The sequence below is a fragment of the Castor canadensis genome, chromosome 19 (assembly GCF_047511655.1).
Source record: "Castor canadensis chromosome 19, mCasCan1.hap1v2, whole genome shotgun sequence".
NCBI lineage: Eukaryota > Metazoa > Chordata > Mammalia > Rodentia > Castoridae > Castor > Castor canadensis.
In genome coordinates, this window is record NC_133404.1 from 43,848,171 (window position 1) to 43,871,595 (window position 23,425).

Here is a 23,425-nt window from a genome sequence, read left to right on the forward strand (position 1 = left end):
ATGGCAGAATCTGTTTATTCATTCCAGAAGCCACTTAGCAGGCCATGCTAAAGGCCACGACTTGCACTTGGAAAATTAAACCCCTTTGTTAATTCAGTCTTCAGCCAATAAGGATTGTGGTTCTAACTCTTTTGTGATCGGTAGTAATTAAGCTCTTTGTTCCTTTTTTCTTAGAGAAAAGTCCTGTGGAAGCTAAATCACCTTGGCTGAAACAAGCCCAGGAACTTGAAGAGGTCAGAACGGCCACGGAGGAACCCACGTGAGTCCAGGGCCTTGCACGGGGTCGGGGGCGGGGGTTGGGGGGGAGACTCAGGCGTGGCCAGTTAACATGATATATGTCATTTTTGTACTCGGCTGGAGTACGGCAATCCATTCAGGTCCAGATGACCTGGATTTGAAGGCTCTAGAGAGCTCGTGCTGGCTGCAAGTTTTCTTTCTTTCACAATTCAGCAGTCCTAACTCTGGCAGTGCCTGTGAGAAGCACAGACAAGAACAGTGTTGTTTAACTCCAAGCAGACTGTGTGCTCTGTTACAATTAAAAGATGGGGATAATTTCTAGATTAGCCCATTTGATAATCATGGTATGATACAAATGAATCCATTTTTTTGTGGTTAAATCCTGGCCCGTCTCTTTAAACCAGTTATGTTGAAATGCATCAGAGGGTCTGAGTGACGATAAGGAGACATCCCAGGGCTGGTATGGTATGGGGGAACAGAAAGAGCACGGGGAGTTCAGAACTCTTAGCACTAATGGTGTGACCTTTGACAAGGGTTTTATGTTTGGGTTTCCTTCTCCTCACTTACAAGACACAGGCTGGGCTTGATCTCTCTAAGATTCATTCTAATTCAGAATCCAGGGCCAGGTGTGGTGGTACACTTCTGTAATCCCAGTGCTTGGGATACTGAAACAGGAGGATGGTGAGTTCAAGGCTAGCCTGAACTCACCTACAGAGACCCTGTCTCAAAGTCAACAAACAAAAAGCGAGTGGTGACTATCTCATGCGGTATGTTGAGTCTGGATCGTAACGGTATCAGTAGAAATGAAGAATCAAGGACAAATCAAAGAAGCATTCTCAGGGCAGAGACAGAGGGTTCAGAGAGGAAGGAGGTTTCTAGTGCAGGCGACCTCAGAGCAGCTGTGCCAGTGACCGACAGCATTCAACAAAACAACTGACTCCGTGATGGACAGGCTGAGTCTGCCCTGCTGACGAGCTAGCTACAAAGACAAGGAAAGGGGGCACCCTGGCCCACTTCCCTGAGAGGTCAATACCAACCTGCTTCCTTTATAAAGCAGGAGAGTGGGACACAGACAAAGTAGAGACTTCTCCTAGGACACCTAGTTCTTAGCGGTGGCTCCCAGCTCCAGCACTCTAGGACCACAGACCGATTCTCCACAGCACTGCAGGCCTGGTGTCCTTACACCCTCTCCACACCTTCTGCAGTGGGCAGAGTCCACGCGTAAGCACGGCTCGCTCTCGTAGTGAACAGCCCAAGTTATCTGGAAGATTTTTTTCTCCTATGAGCCAAAATATACCTCCTTCTAATATCTGGGTTTTTTAAACTAGTTTTTATTAGCATGCATTAATGGTACATGGGAGTCACATTGTGATAAAGCCATAGGTGGGTACAGTGCACTTACAGGAAGTCCGTCACCTCTGGTGTTCTGTTCCCATAAGCACCCTCCTCCCTCCAGCCCTGTGCAACGTTGGGTGGATTCGTTACACTGCCATCCTGTACACGTGCTGTGCTTCCATCTGCATTTGATTCCCTCCCACATGCACAGTTTCATAAACTTGAAGGAGCTGTCATGGATCCCAGGTCTTTGTCCTTTCCAAGGTCATCACTCAGCCTTTTCAGCAGTTTTCCTCTGTTGTTTTTACATCCCTTCCCAACCTCATCACTCTTTTCAGAACACACTCTCATTCGTCATTGTCCCTTTTCCTACTATGGTCCAGCCCAGCAGTGAGGCCCCGGGGCCCTTGGAGAAGGCATTGTGCCTTTAGTGACTTGAGCCAAGAGCGCCGGCCATCACACTTGTGACACTCAGACTTCCACGTGGACTGTGGTCAGGGAGGGAGGGAAGGAGGGAAGGAGGGGATGCTGGAATTGTGACTGACCCCAGAGTGACTGAGTAAAGAGGGAAGAGCGCTTGGCTCATGAAGGAAGCTCAGAGAGCTAGAGGAGGATGGGCAACCCGAACAGGAGGGGGTGAAGGAGTGAACAGAGGAGGGAATAAGATCCAGGAAAGCTCTATGTCACACAGGCCAGAGGAGAAAAGGGACCAGGATTCACATGACACAGAAAGCCAAGGAAAACTGTGGGGACTGAGAAGAGGGTTGACGAGGAAGTCACTTTCAGTTAATTTTACAGTAGGATTATTCAAAGGGTGAAGAAGCAAACAGTTTAGAGATTTTAAGAAATGAGTTTCCACTTGAGAAGGCAATGGGATGATGGATGGAGTAAAGACTAATGAGAGAGAGAGAGAGAGAGGGAGAGAGAAATAGAGTTGTCCTTCACTTGAAGTTACAGACAGTGTAAAAATTGAAAAGATCCTGAGGATTTTAGACAAGTACCTCCCAAATGTACAAAGAGGGCATTAGGTTCTGTGTGACTGGAGCCTTCCCTCAGCTCTGTCTCTTGGGATCCCGTAGGGGAAGGAGATTTGAGCGCCTGTGTGGTGTCACACAGGAAGGCCATAAAATTCTCAGACTGGAACAATGGATCCTAGCAGGATCTTTTGTTCTCAAAACTCAACTAGATGTCAGCTGCTAGCTCTTCTATGTGCTCTTTCTTGTTAGTAGGATTGCTGTCTGTTCAGTTCTCCAAGCTAGAAGCCCAGAGTCATTCTTGCCTCTTTCTCGGGGTCTTCCTGTATATATAATTGCCCACAGAGTTGGCCTGATGGTAGGTACTAAATCTGTCTTGGTCCCAGTTCCTTCTGTCCATCTCCACTACTGCTATATCTGTCCAGGCCCTGAATTCACTCACCTCATCTACACCAGTTTTCTAATTTGTCCTCACTTGATCCTCTTAAACCATCCTTGGCGCAGCCTCCGGAGGAGTCAGGCAGGCTGAGGCACAAATTCAGCTCTTTCTTGGCAGCGTTCAAAGTACCCTTGTGTTTCCCCATCACCCAGAGACTCATATTTGGTCACAAAGCCAAGAAGCCTCTGCATGGTGTCACCTTCTGGCCTTCACTGGGGTCCTCAGCCACATTGAGCCACGATAGGCTGCTGCTTGCCTCTGTCCCTTCCCTCCTGTTCCCCTCCTCCTTGGAAATGCACCCTGGTCTTTTTAAAAAAATATATCCTTTATTATAGAAAATGTTACACCATATAGGGTAATGAAACCACATGTGCTTACCTCCCAGCAGCATCAGCTGTCACTTCAAGGCCACTCTTGCTGTGAATGTTGCACCAACACTATCCCCACCCCAAGGACCACACAGAAACTTGCCAGCATGCATCTCGAAAAGGAGGGAGTTGCTTTTCAATAACAAAAAATGCCATTTTAAATTGTGGTCCCCAAATAGTTCTATCAGAATCACCTGTGCTGCTGTGTATTATTTACTTATGGTTGTGTTCTAGTCATAAATTCTATTTTCCAAAATCAACCAAGAACATTTTTTTTGAAAAAAAGAAAACCACACAATAAAATTTAAAAGGCACTGAGATTCTTCTGTGTCTAGATCATGACTAGGCTAGAGAGAGAAAAACTTGCTCCACTGGGAGTCACAAGTTAGAACTGAATTTTCTCCAACACAGAAAAGGCACAGTGCCCCGGCAGGCACTGGTGTTCACCCTTCCAGATGTCCAGGACAGGTAAGCCAGGTCAAAACAGGCCACCATAACCAGGCTTCCTCATCTCAGGCCATCAGGTCACTCAAGACGCTAATAAACCCAAAGAGAAAATACCAAATCAGAGTATTTTCCTGTGCTGCAAAGTATTTTATTGGTCATCCATCAATCGTGAATGTTCGCATTGGTTACAACCTAAGTATTGCAGAGTGCTATTATCCACGTGGCATGGCCGTTCCGTGTCCTCTGCTCACGTCTGCGCTTACAGACAGGATCTCTGTGCCTTCCACAAGCACATCCTTCAGTGTGGACAGATGCCTTCCAACCTCCGTGACCTGATGTTTGCAGACAGCAGGGTAGGACAGAAGTATTTTAAGTCACTTTCCATTTGAGCGTAATTTAGAGGTTCTGAGTCTCCAAGGGAGGTTTTCAGACGTGCACAGGGCAGGGAGAGCAGAGTGGGGCCTTCCCACCGCCGTGCGCACACCTGCTGTGAGCACCTGGCTCAGGCACCAGGCCCCTCCTCCAGCCGTTCTCCTTTGCCTGAGAGCTCAGCGGGTGCTGGGCCCGCCTGACCCCGGGCCCCGGACTCTGTGGCTCTGTAGTTGTCGTCCCTGTCCATCACACACTTAGCTCGGAGCGTCTGATCTCTTCGACTTCGTCACTGATTCAGTCATTTCGTTTCATAGCTCTCACTGGTGCTGGACAGAACCATTCCCACGTGTTTCAAATTCAAATGACGGTCCACTCTCGGCTCTTACCCTAAAGCGTTACTCCTCCCAACCCTGTGGGGATCATGCTCTTCTTAGAAGCTTTTGTTTCTTTGTTTTGTTTTTTGGCAGTACTGGGGTCTGAACTCAGGGCCTCTTGCTTTCGAGGCAGGCGCTCTACCACCTGAGCCACGCTCCCAGCCCTTTTGCATTAGTTGTTTTTTAGAAAGGGTCTGGCATCTTTTTCCCAGGCCGGCCTGAACCATGGTCCTCCTTTTTAACTTCTTGTGTAGCTGGGGTGACAGGCATGCACCACGACACCCAGCTGAAATGGGGTCTTTCTAGCTTTTTGCCTAGGCTGGCCTCAAACTGGAATCTCCTGACCTCCACCTCTGCAATAGCTGGGATTATTTATAGGCATGAGCCACCATGCCTGGCCATTTTAAAGCTTTTGTGACATTTGGATTTATGGAATTTGAACACCTATAATCACTGTGGCTGGGGTAAATGAACCTCACACAGAGATAACACTTCTCGATTTGTACATTAAACTCACATTCTGTGGTTCTTTTTAAAAATGTGACTTCTGCATCGGAAATCCCACTCCGGGAGTGGGAACCTAAAACTAATTTTTTTTTTCTTATGGATTTGTAACTTTTTTTTTTTTGGTGGTATTGGGGTTTGAACTCTGGGCTTTGTGCTTGCTGGGAAGGTGCTCTAGTGCTTGAGCCATGCCCCACCCCCTTTTTATTATTATGGGAAGATTTCATAACACAGAATTTACCATTTCTGCTATTTTCAGGTGCTCAAGTCAGTGCCATTAAGTTATTTGTGTTGCTGACCAGTCCATCTCCAGAACTTTCAGCAACACCAACAGGCTCAGGTCCCCTTAAAGAATAACTCCCCGTTGTCTCCCGCCCCCAGACCCTGTAATCCCTACTCCATTGTAGACGTCTCAATGAATCTGACTCACCAGCATTTTTCACCACCACCACCTCAGGTTACTTTGGGGGAGCCTGAGTTTGGACTTCTGGGTCAGGTAGTCCCTAAGGTCCCTTCCAGGGTCAGCAAGTGCAAGTACTGCTCATATTGTTGCATGAGAAAAGAATGGCATATTAGCCACTGTGGATTCAGCACCATATCCATCCCAGGCCTGGGTTTTCCCTCAGTCCCACCTCACTTGGTGGGGGTCCTCCACCCCTTATTCACGGAGCAGAGCTAATCTGCTCCCTGCACCCCAAGGATGCCAACATGGAGGCCGACTGAGCAGATAGCACCTGTTCCCTGACCTGTGCGGCTGCCTCTCCTGTACCTTTCCTGTCTCTCTCTCTGTCCCTCCCTCCCTCCCTCCCTCCTGGTCTCGGTGTACTTTACCTTGGCACACTCTGGCCTGTTCCTGGCTGTCTGTTGTGATGTTTAGAGTTTCCTTCCACTTCTTACCATTCATTTCCCTCAATTTCCACAACACACCTCAGCTTCCCGTCCATCCCTTTGCTCCCACCATCTTTTGTGGCTTGGGTGCTTCCTCGTGGACAGTGAAGAGAGGGTGAGGACAGCTGCGTTTCACATCCCTGGAGCACAGCCTGCCAGACCAGCCCGGAGATGAGAAATATTTCTGCCTCTGTGGTTTGCCATGGCCCCAGCTCTGAATCCACATAGGAGGGCGGATGTTCAGAGGAGTTTTCAGTTTAATTAGGAAAATAAAGATTATAGCTGATGAAGCCATGCCAAGGGATGTGCACTTTTGAGCTTTTTAAATGACGGCTGTGGAGCGTGTTCACAGTTGATAGAGTTCATGGCTGTTTTATGTTCCTCCCTGGAGCTGCCATCGTGTCTACAGGACTCTCCACCCTTGCACGGTTTTGTTGCCCTCACCCCTGTTTTTTTCATTGTATGAGAACTGAGGAAGCAGGACTGGCTTAGGCACTTGGCGTGTCTTCTTCACTGCTCTTTTGGTTTCTCCATTTGTGGAAATTGTATTTGCTGAAACCAAATTAGGCTGTATTTCAGGAATCTGTCTCTCTAATGACCACGCATATGGAGGGCTTTTATGCCAGGCCACGTTTGGAGTGTCACACATGGATCCCCTCATTTCAGTCTGCCTCCTGAGGGAGGATTCCTTTGAGTATCTTCTCTGGTGCTGGCTCCCGTGGTGGTCACACATTCTTTAGTGTGTGTTTATCGTGGGAGGTTTTTATTTCTCCTTCAATTGTAAGGGATAGCTTTGTTAGTATTTTACCTACAGCAATAGAGGCTGGCGTTTATTGTCTCTCAGGGCTTAAAGTACATGTTCAGTGTCCTCTTGGCTTGTAGAGTTTTTATTGTTCTGATGGGTTTGCCTTTCTGTGTGAATCAGAGCCTCCCTCTTGTAGCATTTAATTTTCTTTCTTTATTCTGTTTACTTAATGTCTTAACTATAACATGGTGGTGGGGCGTCTTTTCTGGTCTTGTCTGTTTGGTGTTCTAAAAGACTTCTATTCCCAATTTGGGCATTGATGGCACACATCTGTAATGCCAGCTACTCAGTGGGTAGCAATCAGGAGGATCATAGTTTAAAGCCAGCCCCAGGCAATAGTTTGTGAAACCCTATCTCAAAAAAACAAAAAAACCATCACACACACACACACACACACAAAGTTGGTGGAGTGGCTCAGGCAGTAAGAGCACCTGCCTGGTCAGTGTGAGGTCCTGAGTTCAAACCCTGGTGTTGCCAAAAACAAAAGACTCCTAAACCTGAAGACCTCTTTCTCAAGATTTGAGGGGTTTTCTGCTATTATTCCATTTTGTATGTTTTGTATGCCTTAAGCTGTACCTCTTCTCCTATGCCCACGGTTCATAGATTTGGTCTTTTAAGGGTGTCCTGGAGGTCTTACATGTTCTGTTCATTCTTTCTTTATTCTCAATGGTCTAAGTCATCCACCTTGTCGTCATCCACCTTGTTGTCATCCACCTTGTCATCAGGCTTTGATGCTCTGTTTTCCATTTCCTCCAGTCTATTAGGGAGGCTGATCTTTCTTTTTTGACTTAGTGAGCTTTTCATTTCAAAATTTCAATTTGATCTTTTTTTCAGAATTCCTATCTTTTAGTTGAGTTCCTCTTTTCTATCCTGCCTGCCTTCTGTATTTAATCCAGCTGTTTATTTGCATTGTCTTTGAACTCATGCAGCTGTTGATTTGTATCTTTTATAATTTCACTGATTTGTTCTGATAGTCATTGTTTCGAGTTGTCTGTCTGCAATGTCTTCCATTTCACTCTCATTAGAGTCCATTACTGTGGAACAGTTAACTTGTGAAAGGAGTCATGTTGCTTTGTTGTTTTTTTCACCATTTCTTTTGTTTCTAACTTGGGATTTGTACATCTGGGGAATTAATTGGTTGGAGGTTTTAATCTCCCAGATTCTTTCATTTGAAGTGTGTGGAGTGTTCAGATGCAGGAGGTTGAGCTGCGTTTTCTCAATGGACGAGGCTGTGGCTCAGTGACAAATGCTCACCCACACGTGATCAGGGCACTGGCATAATTCTCACCCCACTTTGAGAAGAAAACTAACAGCAGAAGCAAGCATGGCTGATAGGCAAACCCGCTATGGGAACATAGCAAAACCGACTGAAAACAATCACCACCACAACTCCAAAACCTTAGAGAAAAAACAAGCAAAAGTGGCACCAAGTGAACTACAGAGATATTAGTGACAAGGGTAGGGACAGAAAGAAAATAAGAGGAATAGTAGTGGAGAACAGTGTTGGGGAAAAAAGAGAAGAAGAAAAGGAAAAGGAAATAGGAGGGGAGAACGAGAAAGAAGAAGGTGTGGGGAGCGGATTAAAGCCTATGAGAACTGGACACAAGCAAGGCGAGATGCAGTCGATTGCTTTTACCTGTGGGCCGAGATAGGCACAGCCCTCGGCTGCCACGAAACAGGAAAAGGCAGAACAGCTGCATCCCCTAAGTTGTGTTCGGAGAAGCAGGAACACAAGTTTCTCCTGTTATAGTGTCACGCCCCTCCCTGTGGCTCCACCTGTTTGCTGCTGTAAAAGACCCTGAAGGAGGAAGAGGGGCCTTTGCCTTTGGTGCTTTACTTTGGGCTTTTGGGCTTTTTGCTTTTTGCTTTGTGGGGCTTTTTGCCTTTGAGTATTGGGAGGAAGATTTTACTTTGGGCCTTTTGGTGTGGGAAGCTTTTGGAAGGGAAAAGAATTGTTGAAGGGAAAATGCTAGAGAGGGGTTGATAGAAAGTCTGCACGGAGAACTTTAACATAGGCTTCAGAAAGCAAAGCTCAGAAAGAACTTCATACATCGGCCTTAGGAAAGCTAAGCTAAAGAAAAGCCAAAGAGAACCTGGGACAAGCACAGTGCAAGTCTAGGGACCGAGACCTCAGGAGTTAGGCATATGCAGGTTGTAGTCATGGCTGTTTGCAAGTTTGAGCACCGAGGCTTTAAGAAAGCTAAAGGGAGAATGCTAAAGAAAAAGTGCAAGCCTGTGGGGCAAAAGACGTCAAGAGCAGTTAAGCTAAAGATAAGCTGAGAGCAAACATGGGACAGTGTGAGCCAAAGAAAAGAGATTTTTAAGCAAGGTTTTAAAGAACCCTAAAGGAGTAAGGCATTAAAGAATCAAGATAGAGAAAAGAAGCAATGAGGGTTGTGTGTCTCCAGCTAAACGTACAACACACCTGAGCCCAAATTTCTGTCTGTCCTGTGTCTTTTCTGAATCTCCAGTCGCCCCCAGTTAGGTCCAGTAATAACCAAGGAGTGAGAGAGAAAACCTCACTCCAGCAAGGGAGGGAGCATGGGAAACAGCTCCCCCTTCAAGAAGGGGAACATTAGGGCAGATGCAGCTAACAGTAAAGTGAGAAAGAAAAAAAAAACAGAAAACATACCACCAAACATAGTAAAATTAAAGAACTGAAGACAGAGAATAAGAACAGTAGACAGAGGCTATTGTGTAACTTTTGACAAGTTGTTTATGCCTCCGTTTCCCCATCTGTGCTTTCTGGTGGGGTTGCCGTTGTGAGTAAACGGCAGCATTTGTGGAGTCATCAAGAACAGTATCTCACATGAGGAATCATGAGTGAGAGACTGCTGTGACGTTTTGTTTTTCTGCACTCAATGAGCTTGGAACTCCAACACGATCTTTCAGTGCTCACCCAACCCAAGATGCAGGCACCATTACTGTTTCTGTTTCCCAGAAACATTCTCCTACGTCCTTGAATGACAGTTTGGCTGCACAAAACACCGTTCTTTCCTGTTTTCTTTTAATTTTTAGTTTTCGGAGGCACTGGAGTTTGAACTCAGGGTCTTATATTTGGTAGGCAGGTGGTCTATCCCTTGAGCCATGCCCCAGCCCATTTTGCTTTTGTTGTGTTTTGGATAGGGTTTCATGTCTTCCTCCCCGCCCCAAGGCTTGTGTAGACTTTGATCCTCCTACCTATGCATATAGCTGGGATTCCAGCTATATACTACCATGCCTGGATAATTTGTTGAGATGGGGTCTTGTTAATTGTTTTCCCAGGCTGGTCTTGAATTTCTATCCTCCCGATCTCTGCCTCTTGAGTACCTGAGATTACAGGCCTCGGCCACCACATCCAGCTTCTGATTTTCAATGTTGTGTGCATCTGGGGTCCCCCTGAATTTTTCCTTTTGAGAGACTTGTTTTTTGTGCCTAGATACATATACAGTGTTTCCCTCATCTTAAAAGTTTTTAGTCAGGTGAACTTATTCTCTTTCAGTGTTTTCGGTCAGCTGAATTCCTCTCTTTCCTTAAAAAGTTACTGGGAATGGAGGCATGTGTTTTGCTTTGACCAAAAAATAATAATAATAATAATAATAATGAGGAGGAGATGCCAGGCTGCATACATACACACGGTATTTTGAGTCGCCATGGCTTTTCTCCTCCCCCTAGTTGTTGATGGTTAACTTGGATCACTCTGAAATCTATTTTGTAAAAGGAATTTCTAAAAGACCATTGAAAACCAACTCAAAGCATCCAGCAAACCCAGGACACGTTGAGTTTGACCTCCATTTGTACTGCCGGGAGTCAGGGTGATCGCCCCTGTCCCCTCCTCTCCGGAGTCTCAACCACCAAGACGTAGTATCCCAACTAGAGTGACAATGTCTACTTCTTGCTAAAACAAACTAAAGAATGTTAAAAGTTTTATTACAAAGAAGAAAAGAGGCAAAAAATGAACAACCGTAAACGTAGGATATGCGTGTTCAGAAGATGACATTTTAACAGTGTCAAGTGAAAAGCAAGAGCTTCCTTCTGGCCCCTGGCCCTTGTAGCTGCTCCAGAAAAATTTGCACACAGCGTGCGACAGCCAAACGCTCTACATATAAATGGCCTTTGCGTTTAGACAGAGAGCACAAGGTCCGTGTACCCCATGCTTCTTTCATTTAGTGGTCCCCAAGGTCACTATTCCTCCTCGATTCCAACTCAGCTCCATTTTATTACCTTGTGTAAATGACTCCTCTCATAGTGGACCAGTTCTACCGAGAGAGGTAAAGAGAGAAAAGCATTAATCTACAGACCTCACCCCAATACTGCTGCACTGGGGGAGCTGAGCAAACCCTCTCACGGAACACGAGGACAGACAATAATTTCCACACAATAAATGAGGTGTTTGTTGACATTTCTTCATGAGACTTGTCTATACCAGTGGTGCTTTTTGCTACTGACCGGGGACATGCATTGTGGACACCTGTCATGAAATCTTGCTGGGGACAGAAGGTTGGGACTTCGTGGGGCCCTTACAGCCCTGTCCTTCTGAGTTTTGGAACTGTACCTGAAACACCCCAAGTTCTCAAGTTGTCCCCCAGACAATGTCTGATGTCACTGACGTCGATCAAGGTTATGAAGTGGTTCACATCCTAGTCCCGCCTTAGATGCAGGGTGAACTCAGATATCACAGTCCTTGAGAAAGTTTTCAAGAAATAAGCCTGTTGAACATGACTGGACTCAAAGTTTTGCAAACTTACTCTCTCACTGAGCGCTTTCTCATCGGTCAACTAACCAGCATCCCGTGATACAGAGCGCTGCTCAGACTGTCTTAAATATGTCTGTGCCCACTGAATCTATTTTTAAACAGCGCTTACAAGGATCAGAAATTTTTCTCTTATTTTACACGTCAAAATGGCCTTTTTATTATATTATTGTTGTGCTGGGGTACACGTGACATTTACAAAAGTTCTTATTGTTGAATTCACCCCCTCCATCATTCTCCTTTATCCTCCTTCCCCATTCCTGGAATAGTTTCACCAGGTCTCATTTTTCCATTTTCATACATGAGTGCATAATATTCCACCATATTCACCCCCCTACATACACCCTTTCCTTATATCCTCCCCTCCCACTACTGCCAATCCCAGACAGGACCTGTTTTACCTTGCTGTTCTGTTTTTGAAAAAAAGACATTTTAATTTGAGATAGCTCTACAGGGTAAGAAACATTTTCTACAAAGGGCTGGAGACTAAATATTTTATGCTTTCCAGGCCAAACAGTCTTTTTCATAAATTCTCAGCTCATCACGCAGCAGAAAAGCAGCTGTAGGGAACGGGCGGACAGCGGTGTGCTATCTCCCAGTAAGACTTCAGACCTAGGCACTAAAATCTGAATTTTATTTAGTCTTCAGACATCACAAAATATCCTTTTGTTTACCAGCAATTTAAAACTGTAAGAATTCTTGGCTGTACAAACACAGGCAGGCAAGTGTTGGTTGCAAGCCATAGTTTGATGATCTTTAACAGATAATAATTCACGATAAGAAATTAATGCTTCATCCAGCAACACCTGTATAGTTTGAAGAAGACTCAGAAGCTTAGTGCATTTATGTTGTAAGTATGAGGAATATTAAAACTTCTTGCACTTGAATCCTGCAATTTTGCACTGAAGCAGAGATGGTTTAACCCTGCTCTGCCTGTTATAAACCATATGCTCATCAAGATTTGTTGAATAAATATTGGTGAAAATATCCTCGTTGTAAAAAAAAAATCAGATTAGAAATATCTCTACACGATGTTTCGTCTAGTCCTAAATTTTAAAAAAGTCTTTTGTGCCGGGCGCTGGTGACTCACACCAGTTGCAATCCTAGCTATTCAGGAGGCAGAGATCAGGAGGATCACAGTTCAAAGCCAGCTCAGGCAAATAGTTCTCAAGACCCTAGCTCAAAAAAAATGCATCCCAAAAAAGTAGCACCTGCCACTAGCAAGTGAGAGCACCTGCCTAGCAAGCATAAGGCCCTGAGTTCAAACCCCAGTACAACCATAAAAAAAAAAAAAAACCCTTTTGTAATGTCTTGCTCTGATCTCAGCACAGGAGTTGGGTTTTTACAAGCTGTGCTTACCACTGATACTGTGAATAAGATTTGAAAATGTGCTAGCTGTGTCCACAAAACCACAAATTCTGTCTGAATCCAGCTGTTGCCTTTCCTTTCTTGACTCCTTGTCACTACGCTGTTATGGCCTGTCTGTCATGACCACGGTGACCCCTCTCCTGGCTCCCTGGTTTTCCAGGTTCATTCCCGAGCCCTGGTCGGCCTGCAGTGCCACCTGTGGGCCGGGCGTCCAGGTGCGCGAGGTGAAGTGCTGCGTGCTCCTGACCTTCACACAGACGGAGACGGAGCTCCCGGAGGAGGAGTGTGAAGGCCCCAAGCCGCCCACCGAGCGGCCGTGCATCCTGCAGCCCTGTGACCACAGCCCTGTGTCCCCGGCACTGGACAGCTCTCTGCAGGAGGAGGACAGCGACACCACTTATGACTGGGAGTACGCTGGCTTTACCCCGTGCACAGCAACCTGTCTGGGAGGTATTTGAACCTTTGCTCTAGGGGCAGGTGGGTGGCCATTGCTGACGGAAATTGCCAAGTTGGGTGAGCCAAGCATGCAAATTAGCAAAAGTCTAAAGGAGCAGAATTCATTCCGTAAGTGAAAGTGTTGGCCTTTTCTGTCTTTTATGTTTGGGAGTCATTGCTTTAGAAAGGCAAAGACAGTGGGATCATATCCTGATCAAGACGTTCCGTTAACTGGGATGTGAGTGACTCCTGGGCCATCTGGAGTAAGTAGGAACACGTAGCGTGGCTCTGTGGAGGCCGTCCTGTGTGGACATCAGTTTCACAGACTGTCACTGCCTGGCATTGCTGCGCTGACACCCCTGTCGGCCACTTGTCACCTTTGGACGGTGTGTAGGTTCACACCTGCACGTCAGTCAGCAACCAATGCAGAAGAAATGAACCACCACAATTTGGGTTGGTTTTATAGGTGACACACATAGTCAGGAAATTGTTAGGGTTAGCATGTGGTTGTGTCGCCAGGTGACCCCACCGGGGTGAGAAGTTGGTCCTAGGATGAGGGAAGCATTTTAGGATCCAGAAGGAAGCAGGGACGAGGAGTCCAGGTGACCATTCTCTGTGGCTCTCTATAGAAATAACCAACAGGAGTCTGGGTGTGGTGGATCACAGCCGAAAGCCTGACAATAAGATGAAATTACATGACCAATTTTTATTTATTTCATATATTTCAAGACTGACAGCTGACAGAGAATGGACCAGAGACAGAAGAACAGATACGAGGGTGACCCATAGTCCAGGCAAGAGCTTGGACTGAACTGGGGATGATGGTGGAGGGCAGGGAGCAGAGGAGCCTGGGAGAGGTCGAGGTGAAGAACCGAGTCCCTGGCTTTGTTCCTGAGGTGCTGAGTTCTAAACAGAAGTCCAGTTTGGCAAGAGAAGTGATGAGTTTGCCTGTGGCTATGATGATCTCGAGGAGATGTAGACGTCCAGATGGGGATGTGACAGTCACATGTGTGCATCTGAAGCAAAGTGGAGCCACCTGAACTGGAAGTAAATGGTCCCCGAGCTGTCTGTGCTTGGAGGGACACAAGCCCGGGTGTTGCTGAGGATTTTCAGGAACGGATTTCCTGTGTGGAGTGGGGAGGTCTAAGTCCTGAGGAAATTCGGAGTTTGATGACTGAGTGGATGACACAGAGCTGCAAATGTCCTCTCAGAGACAGGGTCAGAGACAGGAGGAAGACAGAACGGTGTGATGAGGTAGAAACCAACGTCAGCCGGCTTCGTGCCTCTCGGAGATGTGACGTGGGTTCAGCAATGCAAAGCCACAGGTGGCCTAAGAAACGGTCATTTCACTAGAATAGAGGACCTGGAGGCCAGACTTGAGAGCGTCAAGGAGTGAGTGACAGGTGACAAAATAGAGATTGGTAGGGGAGATTTGCTTGTGACCACGATAGAGAAGACAGGAGGTGACTGGGTTGAGGGGTCCTGTGTGTGTGTTCACGTGTGTGTGTGCGTGCAGTGTTATTTACTGACAGAGCATCGGCTACTTGTTTGAGAAAGCCCCAGAATGAAGGTAAATGGCGATGTGGTCAGTAGCTGTCCTGGGAAGGGGAGGAGTGGAACCCAGCACAGTGTGGACATCCGCCTTCCTAGTTGGGGAGACAGCTCCCAGCTAGGATGGAGATGAGAGTTGTGTGCTTGTGGCGGAATTTCTTACCTCCTTTTGCTGGGTTTTGTGCACACCTGTTTGTTGAGGGCGATTTGACAAGTGAGAAGAAGACAGGTTCTGAGGTCCTGCTGTAGAATTTTTATGGTAGTGCTGACTGCGATGGGCTAGCATTTCAGTTCAGATTTTTTGCATGTATATGAGTGATATTGACTTGTGCAAGAATACTTGATTCCATAAAGACTGAATTGGCTCACCTTGACCAGGACTCAGTTTTGCATGGTTCCTGTGGAGACAGGTCCTGACATGAACCCTGGCAGTTGCTGTTTTGTTCTCTCTGAATCCTTTAAATCACGACAGGTTTCGAGCTGTGTTTTTCTCCAGCTACTCTTGTTTTGTTTTTTTAGTGCTTCCCCAGCTACTCCTGGTGTAATTGGTCACTTCCTCTCAGACCCTGGTGATCTCTGTGGTGCCCCTTGTAAGACCAAATGGCTTTTAACAATCCCTGGTCTTTATCAGCTATCATCTCAACTAAAAAGACCTCACCTGGGCTGGTGGGGTGGCTCAGGTGGTAGAGCCCCTGCCTAGCAAGCGTGAGGCCTGAGTTCAAACCCTAGTATGGGAAAAAAATAAATCCATAAAAACTCAAAACCGATGCCTGGAGATTTCAGGCTGCATCCTGCTGTGTCAGGGGTGGGTCTTATAGCCAAAGACAGCAGGAGAAAAGTTGCTGGAAAGAACTGAGCGTCACAAGTACATATTTTATTTTATATGTGTTTTTGGCCTATGCTACATTTTGCAAAACACTAAAACGGTTGAATTGAAACATGGCATTCGAAAAAAGAACCACAGCCATGTAGCATGATGGAATGCTCATTCTGACACGAATCTGAACACATCTGCAGGCTTCAAATAGTCAGTTGCTGTCATGGTTTTTCTTTTGTTTTTGTCAAAAGTTTGATTTATAGTTCATTCAACTCTGACTCCCCAATAATTCTTTTTTGTTTCAACAAACAAAGGATAGTGGTTGAGGGTGTGGGCTGGGACTCAGATGGACTTGTCTGGCCTGGGGACACTCACGTTTGAGCAAGGAGCCATCACTGTGCTTAGAGGCCATTCGGCATTTTGGAATCTCCGGAGTGCAAATGAAAGACCACTGAACCAGGAGGCAGGGAGTGTAATTTCAGTTCTGAATCTGCCACATCTTGCTATCTCACGAAACTTTAGGCTCCTTATTACTAAAGTAATGAAATGAAGATAGGATTTTTTTTTTTTTGCAGTACTGGGGCTTTGAACTCAGGGCTACACCTTGAGCCACTCCACCAGCCCTTTTTAGTGATGGGTTTTTTTTTTTTTTTGAGATAGGGTCTCATGAACTATTTACCTGGGTTGGCTTTGAACTGCAGTCCTCCTGATCGCTGCCACCTGAGTAGCGAGGATTATAGTCCCACTGGTCACTGGCCACTGGTGCCCAGCTAGAATATTCTTTTGACCTCATGAGATTATTGTGGGCTCAGATAATATATTTGAAGGCACTTTATACACTTTCTGAATGGAAGGTATCACAACAGAAACATCACAGATCATAGTAATAGTGAAGGGAGCTCAGTCCATAATGACAGGTTTTTACAGTTACACGTGGCGGGGAGACAGGTATGCAGGACCCTACAGAAAATGTTACTCTTTGGAGAATTCCTCAGGGGAACTGTCAGAGCTGATGGGCGGGAAGGAACACCTGCCCTTAGCATTTTTTCTCTTTCCACCCTCCAGGCCGTCAAGAAGCCATAGCAGTGTGTCTGCACATCCAGACCCGGCAGACGGTCAATGACAGCTTCTGTGACACAGCCCACCGTCCTCCAGCAATGAGCCAGGCCTGTAACACGGAGCCCTGCCCACCCAGGTATGTGCTCCCAGGAACACCGCATCAGGACAGTTACACCGTCCCCTGCCAAGAAGCCCAGCTGTGGACAGAGACCTGTAGGCTCACCCCAGGTAGACCCGTTGTACCTGCGTCAAGCAGTTATTCTTCAGCCCCACTTCCGGGGAGGGACGACTGTGTCCAGGAGCAGTGCTGCACGTATTTCCAGACCCTTTTATCCTTGGAGCTCGTGCTCGTGCTAAGTGCATAAACCTTAGTAACCCAAATTACTTATCTTGTCTTCTCAGTTTTTAAATGTCTTTTCTTCCTGGAAGCACCGGAAAAGATATTTCTGGGGAAAGCCAGGCTTTCTGTCTGTCCCCTGCTGTGTCTCTGAAGACAAAGTGGATGATGACCTGTCCCCTTGGGTTGGATGTGGTTTGTCCTGCAAGGGACCAGGTGTGGGAGGCTTGGTCCCCAGGGTGGCAGTGAGAGGTGGTGAGGAGAATGAAGGGGTGGAGCTGGGGGTGGGTGGGGGGCTTCAACCTTGCAGGAACTGCTCTGGGAGGGAGAAGAGTTTTCTCGTGACCCCTTGGTGGAGGGTTGGTGTAAAAGCCTGAGCCGGGCCCCGCCAGCCCTCTGTGCGGACACTTGCTCCTGCGTGAGAGCCTCCACTGTTGTCACCTGCCATGATGTGACATAGCCAAGAGGGCCCTCACCAGAGCTGAGCCAGTGTCAGCTCCATGCCCTGGAACCTCCAAAACTGTGAGTCAAAGACACGTCTTTTTTTTGAGGAGTGGAATTTAGAGTTTGAACTCAGGACTTTATACTTTCCAGGCAGGAGCTCTCCCCCTTGAGCCACACTCCCAGCCCTTTTTGCTTGAAGTTATTTCTCAAATAGGGTCTCACATTCATGCATTCAGATCCTCCTACTTATGCCTCCTGTGTAGCTGGGATGACAGGTATGTGCTGCCATGCCCACCTTTTATTTGTTAAGATGGGGTCTCACAAACATTTTACCTGGGCTGGACTCAAACTACAGTCCTCTGGATCTGTGTCTACTTTGAAGCTGGGATTATAGGTGTGAGCCACTACACCCAGCTGCCTCTTTTCTTTATAAAGTGAGCCTGATTGGGATTTTCATCACAGTGGTGAACAGGTGAACAGGATGAGGAACAGGAGAAATACCATCGAAGAGAAACAGGATCGCTTCTCTTCTTTCTTCCCCATGAAAGCGGAAGGCGTGCCACATTGTTTCGTAAACTGTTGTCACAGACTTGGGAGGGGACTTGAGGCAGATGCTGAAGGGAAGTGCAAATATAACTTAAATGCTAAGAAATGCCTCAGGGCTGCGTGTGTTGGCACAGGAGCAGGGTTGGGGCGGGTGGTCAGAGAAGCCGCCCCGGGGAAGCGAGGTGGGAGGGAATGGCCAGGAGAGGTGCAGAGGACGGAGGGAGGGCGATGGCAGAGGGAACTGAATGTGCAAAGGCCCTGGGGAGTGAAAGACATCCACGTGTTCAAGAAACAGAGTCGAAATCCATGTGTCCTGAGATGAGACCGGACACGGGCAGGGGCCCTGGCAAGCATTTGCACTTGACCTAGAAAGTCCTGGGAATCCTCTGGCGGGCTTGAGCAGTGAAGTGAAAAATCATGTTTTTGAAGATTATTCAAAACCCATAAAAGGAGGGGAACAAAGGTACAGATAATGAGGCCAATTACATTTTTTAAATTACTTTCAACAAGGTACCCAGCCCACCACGGTTCATTGAGCGTCCCCTGTTTAAAACCTGCCTCCTTGTGAACCTGAAAATCTCAACCCTGCCTCGTGACTGTTTAAAGTGACACCAAAACTATTCTTTTCAAAAATAATTGAATCTGTATCTTTTCTTGCAGCCACGGGTGCCATTGAGTCCTCATTGTGTTTTCTAGAAAAACTCCGAGCAGCACACGCTTTCCAAGCTGTGCCCCAGGCTCTGCACAGGCGTTTTAAGGGTTTTACAAGACGTAAATCCTTTTCCATGTAATTTAAAATTTGAAAGCAGTGGAGTTAAGCAGTTTGTCATGCCAGGTGTTCTGTTACACAGAAGTTTTCGTGTCACTCCCCTAAGTAGTCTCTGCCCAGTGAGAAGAAGCCAGTACAATTCCTATTAGTGACACGTCTTTCAGAACCGTGGAATAAATAAATAAGAAATGCTCGTGGTTTCTGTATATGACAACTGAGTTTTAGGGTTCAGGTGGTTGGCGACTCGCCCACGCACACTCAGGAACCAAATCGTGTGTTTGAATGTCAGACTAACGTGGAGCGATTCCCGTGAAATGACGGCCACACGGCAGGGCTGGTCTCTGATCTCCAGCCCTCCCTCCATCCTCTTTCTGCCACCGCTGTCTCTCTGGAAAGATGACTACAAAGGGAAAGGCTTGGAACTTGCAGGCTTCAAATGGTGACAAAATGCTCAATGACATTACCAAAGAAAAAATAAATCTCCAGATTTAAATCCTGTTCCCGAGCTCTGTCCTGTGCTTCTAGCCCAACCCACTGGCCAACGAGGACACAGGCAAAGGTGACAGGTAAGACACGAGGGCACGCGAGGGCTGGAGCACTGGCAGGACTGGAAGAGGCCATGAGCGTGTGGACGGGACTCAATTCTGTTTCCCTAAAAGAAGCCCTGCTGTGCTCTCACCACGAAAGTGAAGGCAAAATATTGTCATATACTTTTTCAGAAAAAAATGCAAAACAATTCACAGCTCCTGCTTTGTGCACTTAAAAACTAGCACGTGGAGACACTGTGGTAACCGAAGTCATGTCTTCACGTCTCAGAATTTCTAAGTCAGGTTTTTCAGGGGAAGCCCAATTCGAGCATCTTCTCAGCCTTATCATGAAGTTTGAGTCCTTTCTGAGAGAGACCCACAGTATTTCATGGATCACCAAGGTCTCTTGAGCCCCTTCCTTCTTCCCTCCCTCCATCCTTCCTTCCATCTTCTCTCTCCTTCCTCCTTCCTCCCTTCCTTTCCTCCTTCCTTTCCTTCCATCCTTCCTACCTTCTTTCCCTCTCTCCATTCTTTCGCAGTGCTGGGGATCAAACCCAGGGCCTCGTGAATGCTAGGCAAGCTCTCCAGCACTGAGCCACACTGTGGTTCGTTTTTGAGTTGTGTTTCCGTTGTCATCACTCTGAGCTGTCCTCTTGTCATGTCTTCACACGAGTATGGGGACCCAGCTTGCACTATGGTTAGTTCCTGATGAATGCATCGTGAGCTAGAAAGATCTTAAATTCTGCGCCCTAACCACAGAGCTTGGCCACCATGCACTGTGGTGTTGGCTCTTCCCCTGTGATCGAGGGGCCGAAGGGCTCAGCTCAGGGTCGTGGATGGCGTGGAGGGAGAGACCCATTCGCCTAGCGCTAGCCCAGAAGTGTAGCTTCTACAGAATGTGTGTCCTTTTCCTATCATCCGAAAGCCAAAACGTTGCACAGTGGCTCACACCTGTAATCCCATCTACTCCAGAAGCAGTAATGGGGAGGACTGAGCCTCAAGGGCAGCTGAGTGAAAAAGTTCATGAGAACCCCATCTCAACCAAGCAGGCAGGGCATGGTGGCCTGTGCCTGTTGTCTCCTACACAGGAAACTGGAGGTAGGAGGATCTCCACCCAAGCCAACTTGGGCAAAAGAATGAGACCCCATCTCAACAAATAAGCTGTGCACAGTGGCATGGGCTGTGGTCTCAGCTGTGCAAGAAGCCTGGGTAGAAAGAGCTCCAAGTCTGGCTCAAGCATAAGTGAGAAAAATAAAGCAAAAGGAGCTGGGGCCTGACTCAAGTGGAGAGTGCCTGCCTTGCAAGCAGAGAGCCCTGAAGTCAAACCCCAATACCGACAAAAAAAACGGTCAGCCTGAACCTCTTGAGGTGGACACGGTCTGCAGTGTGACACGGTCAGGGTTTGCTCTAGACCTTTGCTTCACCCGCCCAGGAGGTGAGGCAGGCTGAGCAAGGGTGCAGCTCCTCCCTCGACTGACAGCAGGTCTGGACCGTGTCTAGGCCGTCAGCCCCACACAGCGTCCATCGCTCCTTCCCTGCTGGCCCTGCCAGGAGCTCACACAGGGCCTCCGGGGCCCCCGCGCCCCCAGAGCAAGTGGGGAGCAGCACAGCGGCATCAATCCCGGCCACCTTGCCAAGTATGAGCGTTTCTGGGAAAGGAAGCATGACTCCATCTCAGAGTCACAAATCTAATCACCGCTGCAGAGACTGGGAGTTATGTTGGGAAAAACCCAGGAGAGACAAGGGTTCGATGCCAAAATAAAGGTAAGTTTACAAAAATGTCTAAGGTTCCAGGAACCAGTGGTGGAGGAGAAACAGGAACGCGTGACATTTCCCATACAAATATTTACCAGACTCCAAGGGCAATGGCAGTAAAATGTCACCCCAGGGTGGAAGTCACGCCTGGCCTGGTGGACGGCCCGTGACTCTTTCTTTACCCGAAGACAGATGCTTTGATGGATGAGCCTGACTCCAAGGTGGGGTGCTGGATGCTTGCTTGCTCTCACGGGGTCACTCCTGGTCTCCCCACTGACTGCCAGGTTCTGCTATTTTTGGAGTTTGCTCTTCCCAGAAGGGAGGCTGCCGCTTGTAGAAACACGTAGAGGTGCATGACAGTCCCAGGCGTCTGAGGACAGCCTTCTCTCCCAGGGACAGACGAAGGAAGGCAGCGGCAATCGGGCTTCATTTCTGTTCCAGCTCTCTACTCATTTCTTGAGTTTAAAAAATCTGCTCTTAGTTCTCTGTTAATAAGAAATGGTGACCACTTCTTCAGCAATGGTGCCCATCTGTCCCTCGTGACTTGAATTGATTTCTCTGGCTGTGTGGTTTTGGAAAAATGATCATACTGAAGTCACTCCATAATTTACATGTTAGGTTAATTCTCTCTCGATTTTCTTTCTTTTTTTTTTTTTTTTGCGGTGCTGGGGTTTGAACCCAGGACCTACACCTTCAGCCACTCCACCAGCCCTTTTTTGTGATGGGTTGGTTTTTTTTTTTTTTTGAGATAGGGTCTTGCAAAGGCTGGCTTTGAACCTCGATGCTCCTGATCTCTGCCTCCTGAGTAGCTGGGATTACAGGCGTGAGCCACCAGCGCCTGGTTTACCTGAGTTCTCTTAATAGTGAAACAGACTTGTAAAGATTTAGCCATGTGGTCAGATTGTCATCAAATAGGATAGACACAGCTGTTGGTGGTGATTTTCTCATGGGCAAAGCTACTGGGATTTAGATATATCAAACCCCAGTACTACAAAAAATGAAACAAAAACAAAGGCAGAAATATGGAAAGAATAGGTGACTATTGACAATAATAATTAGGAAACCTAGAACTAAAAGTCAGTGAAAAGAATAAATTATGAACAAATGAAGAAAGAATTAATTGCTGGCTTTGCTTCCTGCTTCCATGGAGCTCTGCCTCACCATGGGCTGGGAAGCAATGGTGCCAAGGATTGTGAACTGAAACCTCTGAAACAGTGAGCCCAAATAAGTAATCCCTCCCTTTAAAAAGAAAAAGGGGGGCTGGTGGAGTGGCTCAGGCGGTAAGAGCACCCGCCTAGCAAGCACAAAGCCCTGAGTTCGAATCCCAGTGCTGCCCCCAAAAAAAGACAATAAAAAGAAATAGAATTGGTGGCTTGGGGGCAGTACTGAGGAAATGGAGTGAATGATCACAGGAACTGGAAGACCAGGGTGAAGGGAAATAAGGGGGTGAACGTCAGAGAAGCGACTCCTGGCATCAGAAGTAAGTGAAAATGGAATCCCACATAGATAAGAATAGTGAAGCTGCAGAAAATCAGATGTGATGAGAAAAAACATCTTAAAATCCAGCAGGCGTGAAAAATGGACTAACTAGAGATAACTTACCAGAAAGACAAAGGAACGAAATCCTCTGAGGACCGAGGGGTCCTGACCAGCTCCCCGCTGCGCTTGGTCACTTGTGGCCACATAGTGGAGCAGATATGCGGAGCTCCCTTTGGTAAACACTTCTGAACTCCTGGATAAAATAGGTACAACCTGAGTTGAAATCCAGAAAGGAGCTCATAAGACAGTCAGGGAAGTCCTTGAGCCAAAACCAAACCCAACCTCAGTGCAAAGTGGCCCTGAAGTCACCGCCCAGTGCTGAAGTCAGCAATCCCAGTCCCTGGATGTTTTGGCTTTCACAGGTTTTGTCTGCAAACAGACAAGTCCAGGGACCAGCAGAGCATCGGGGACACACTGGAGATCCCCATACAAAATCAGACTCTACTCCAGTGAGAAAGCAAATCGGGGGAAAAAACAACCCCAGGAAAACTGTGTTGCCTTTGCAGCTGAATGGAAGGAATCAAAAAGACTCCCTGACACAAAGTTTCAAACCCAAGTTGCCATTCATACAGGAACAGAGTCTTTCTATTTACGCCATGATTGAAAGATTAATTCACGTCACGCCATGATTGAAAGATTAATTCACGTCCGTCTCAGCAGAGTGAATCCTGTGGGAAGAATGCATCTTCTTCCCAGACCTTGAAACTCCTACGAAGCCCTGATAAGCAGAGCCCATAACCAAAACTCAAAAAGCCTCACAAGAAACAGTGAGAGTCAGAATCAGGTCCCCAGGACATCGGTGG

General features: G+C 47.1%; 1 protein-coding gene across 1 annotated transcript in view; it reads left to right on the forward strand.

Moving 5' to 3' along the window:
• Positions 1 to 23,425, forward strand: part of Adamtsl3 (ADAMTS like 3) — a 252,154-nt gene that overhangs the window by 162,441 nt on the left and 66,288 nt on the right. The window contains exons 15-17 of the mRNA XM_020176611.2: positions 175 to 259; positions 13,004 to 13,293; positions 16,712 to 16,841. Coding sequence (XP_020032200.2) covers positions 175 to 259; positions 13,004 to 13,293; positions 16,712 to 16,841 — 505 coding nt within the window. The remainder of the gene's footprint in view (positions 1 to 174; positions 260 to 13,003; positions 13,294 to 16,711; positions 16,842 to 23,425) is intronic.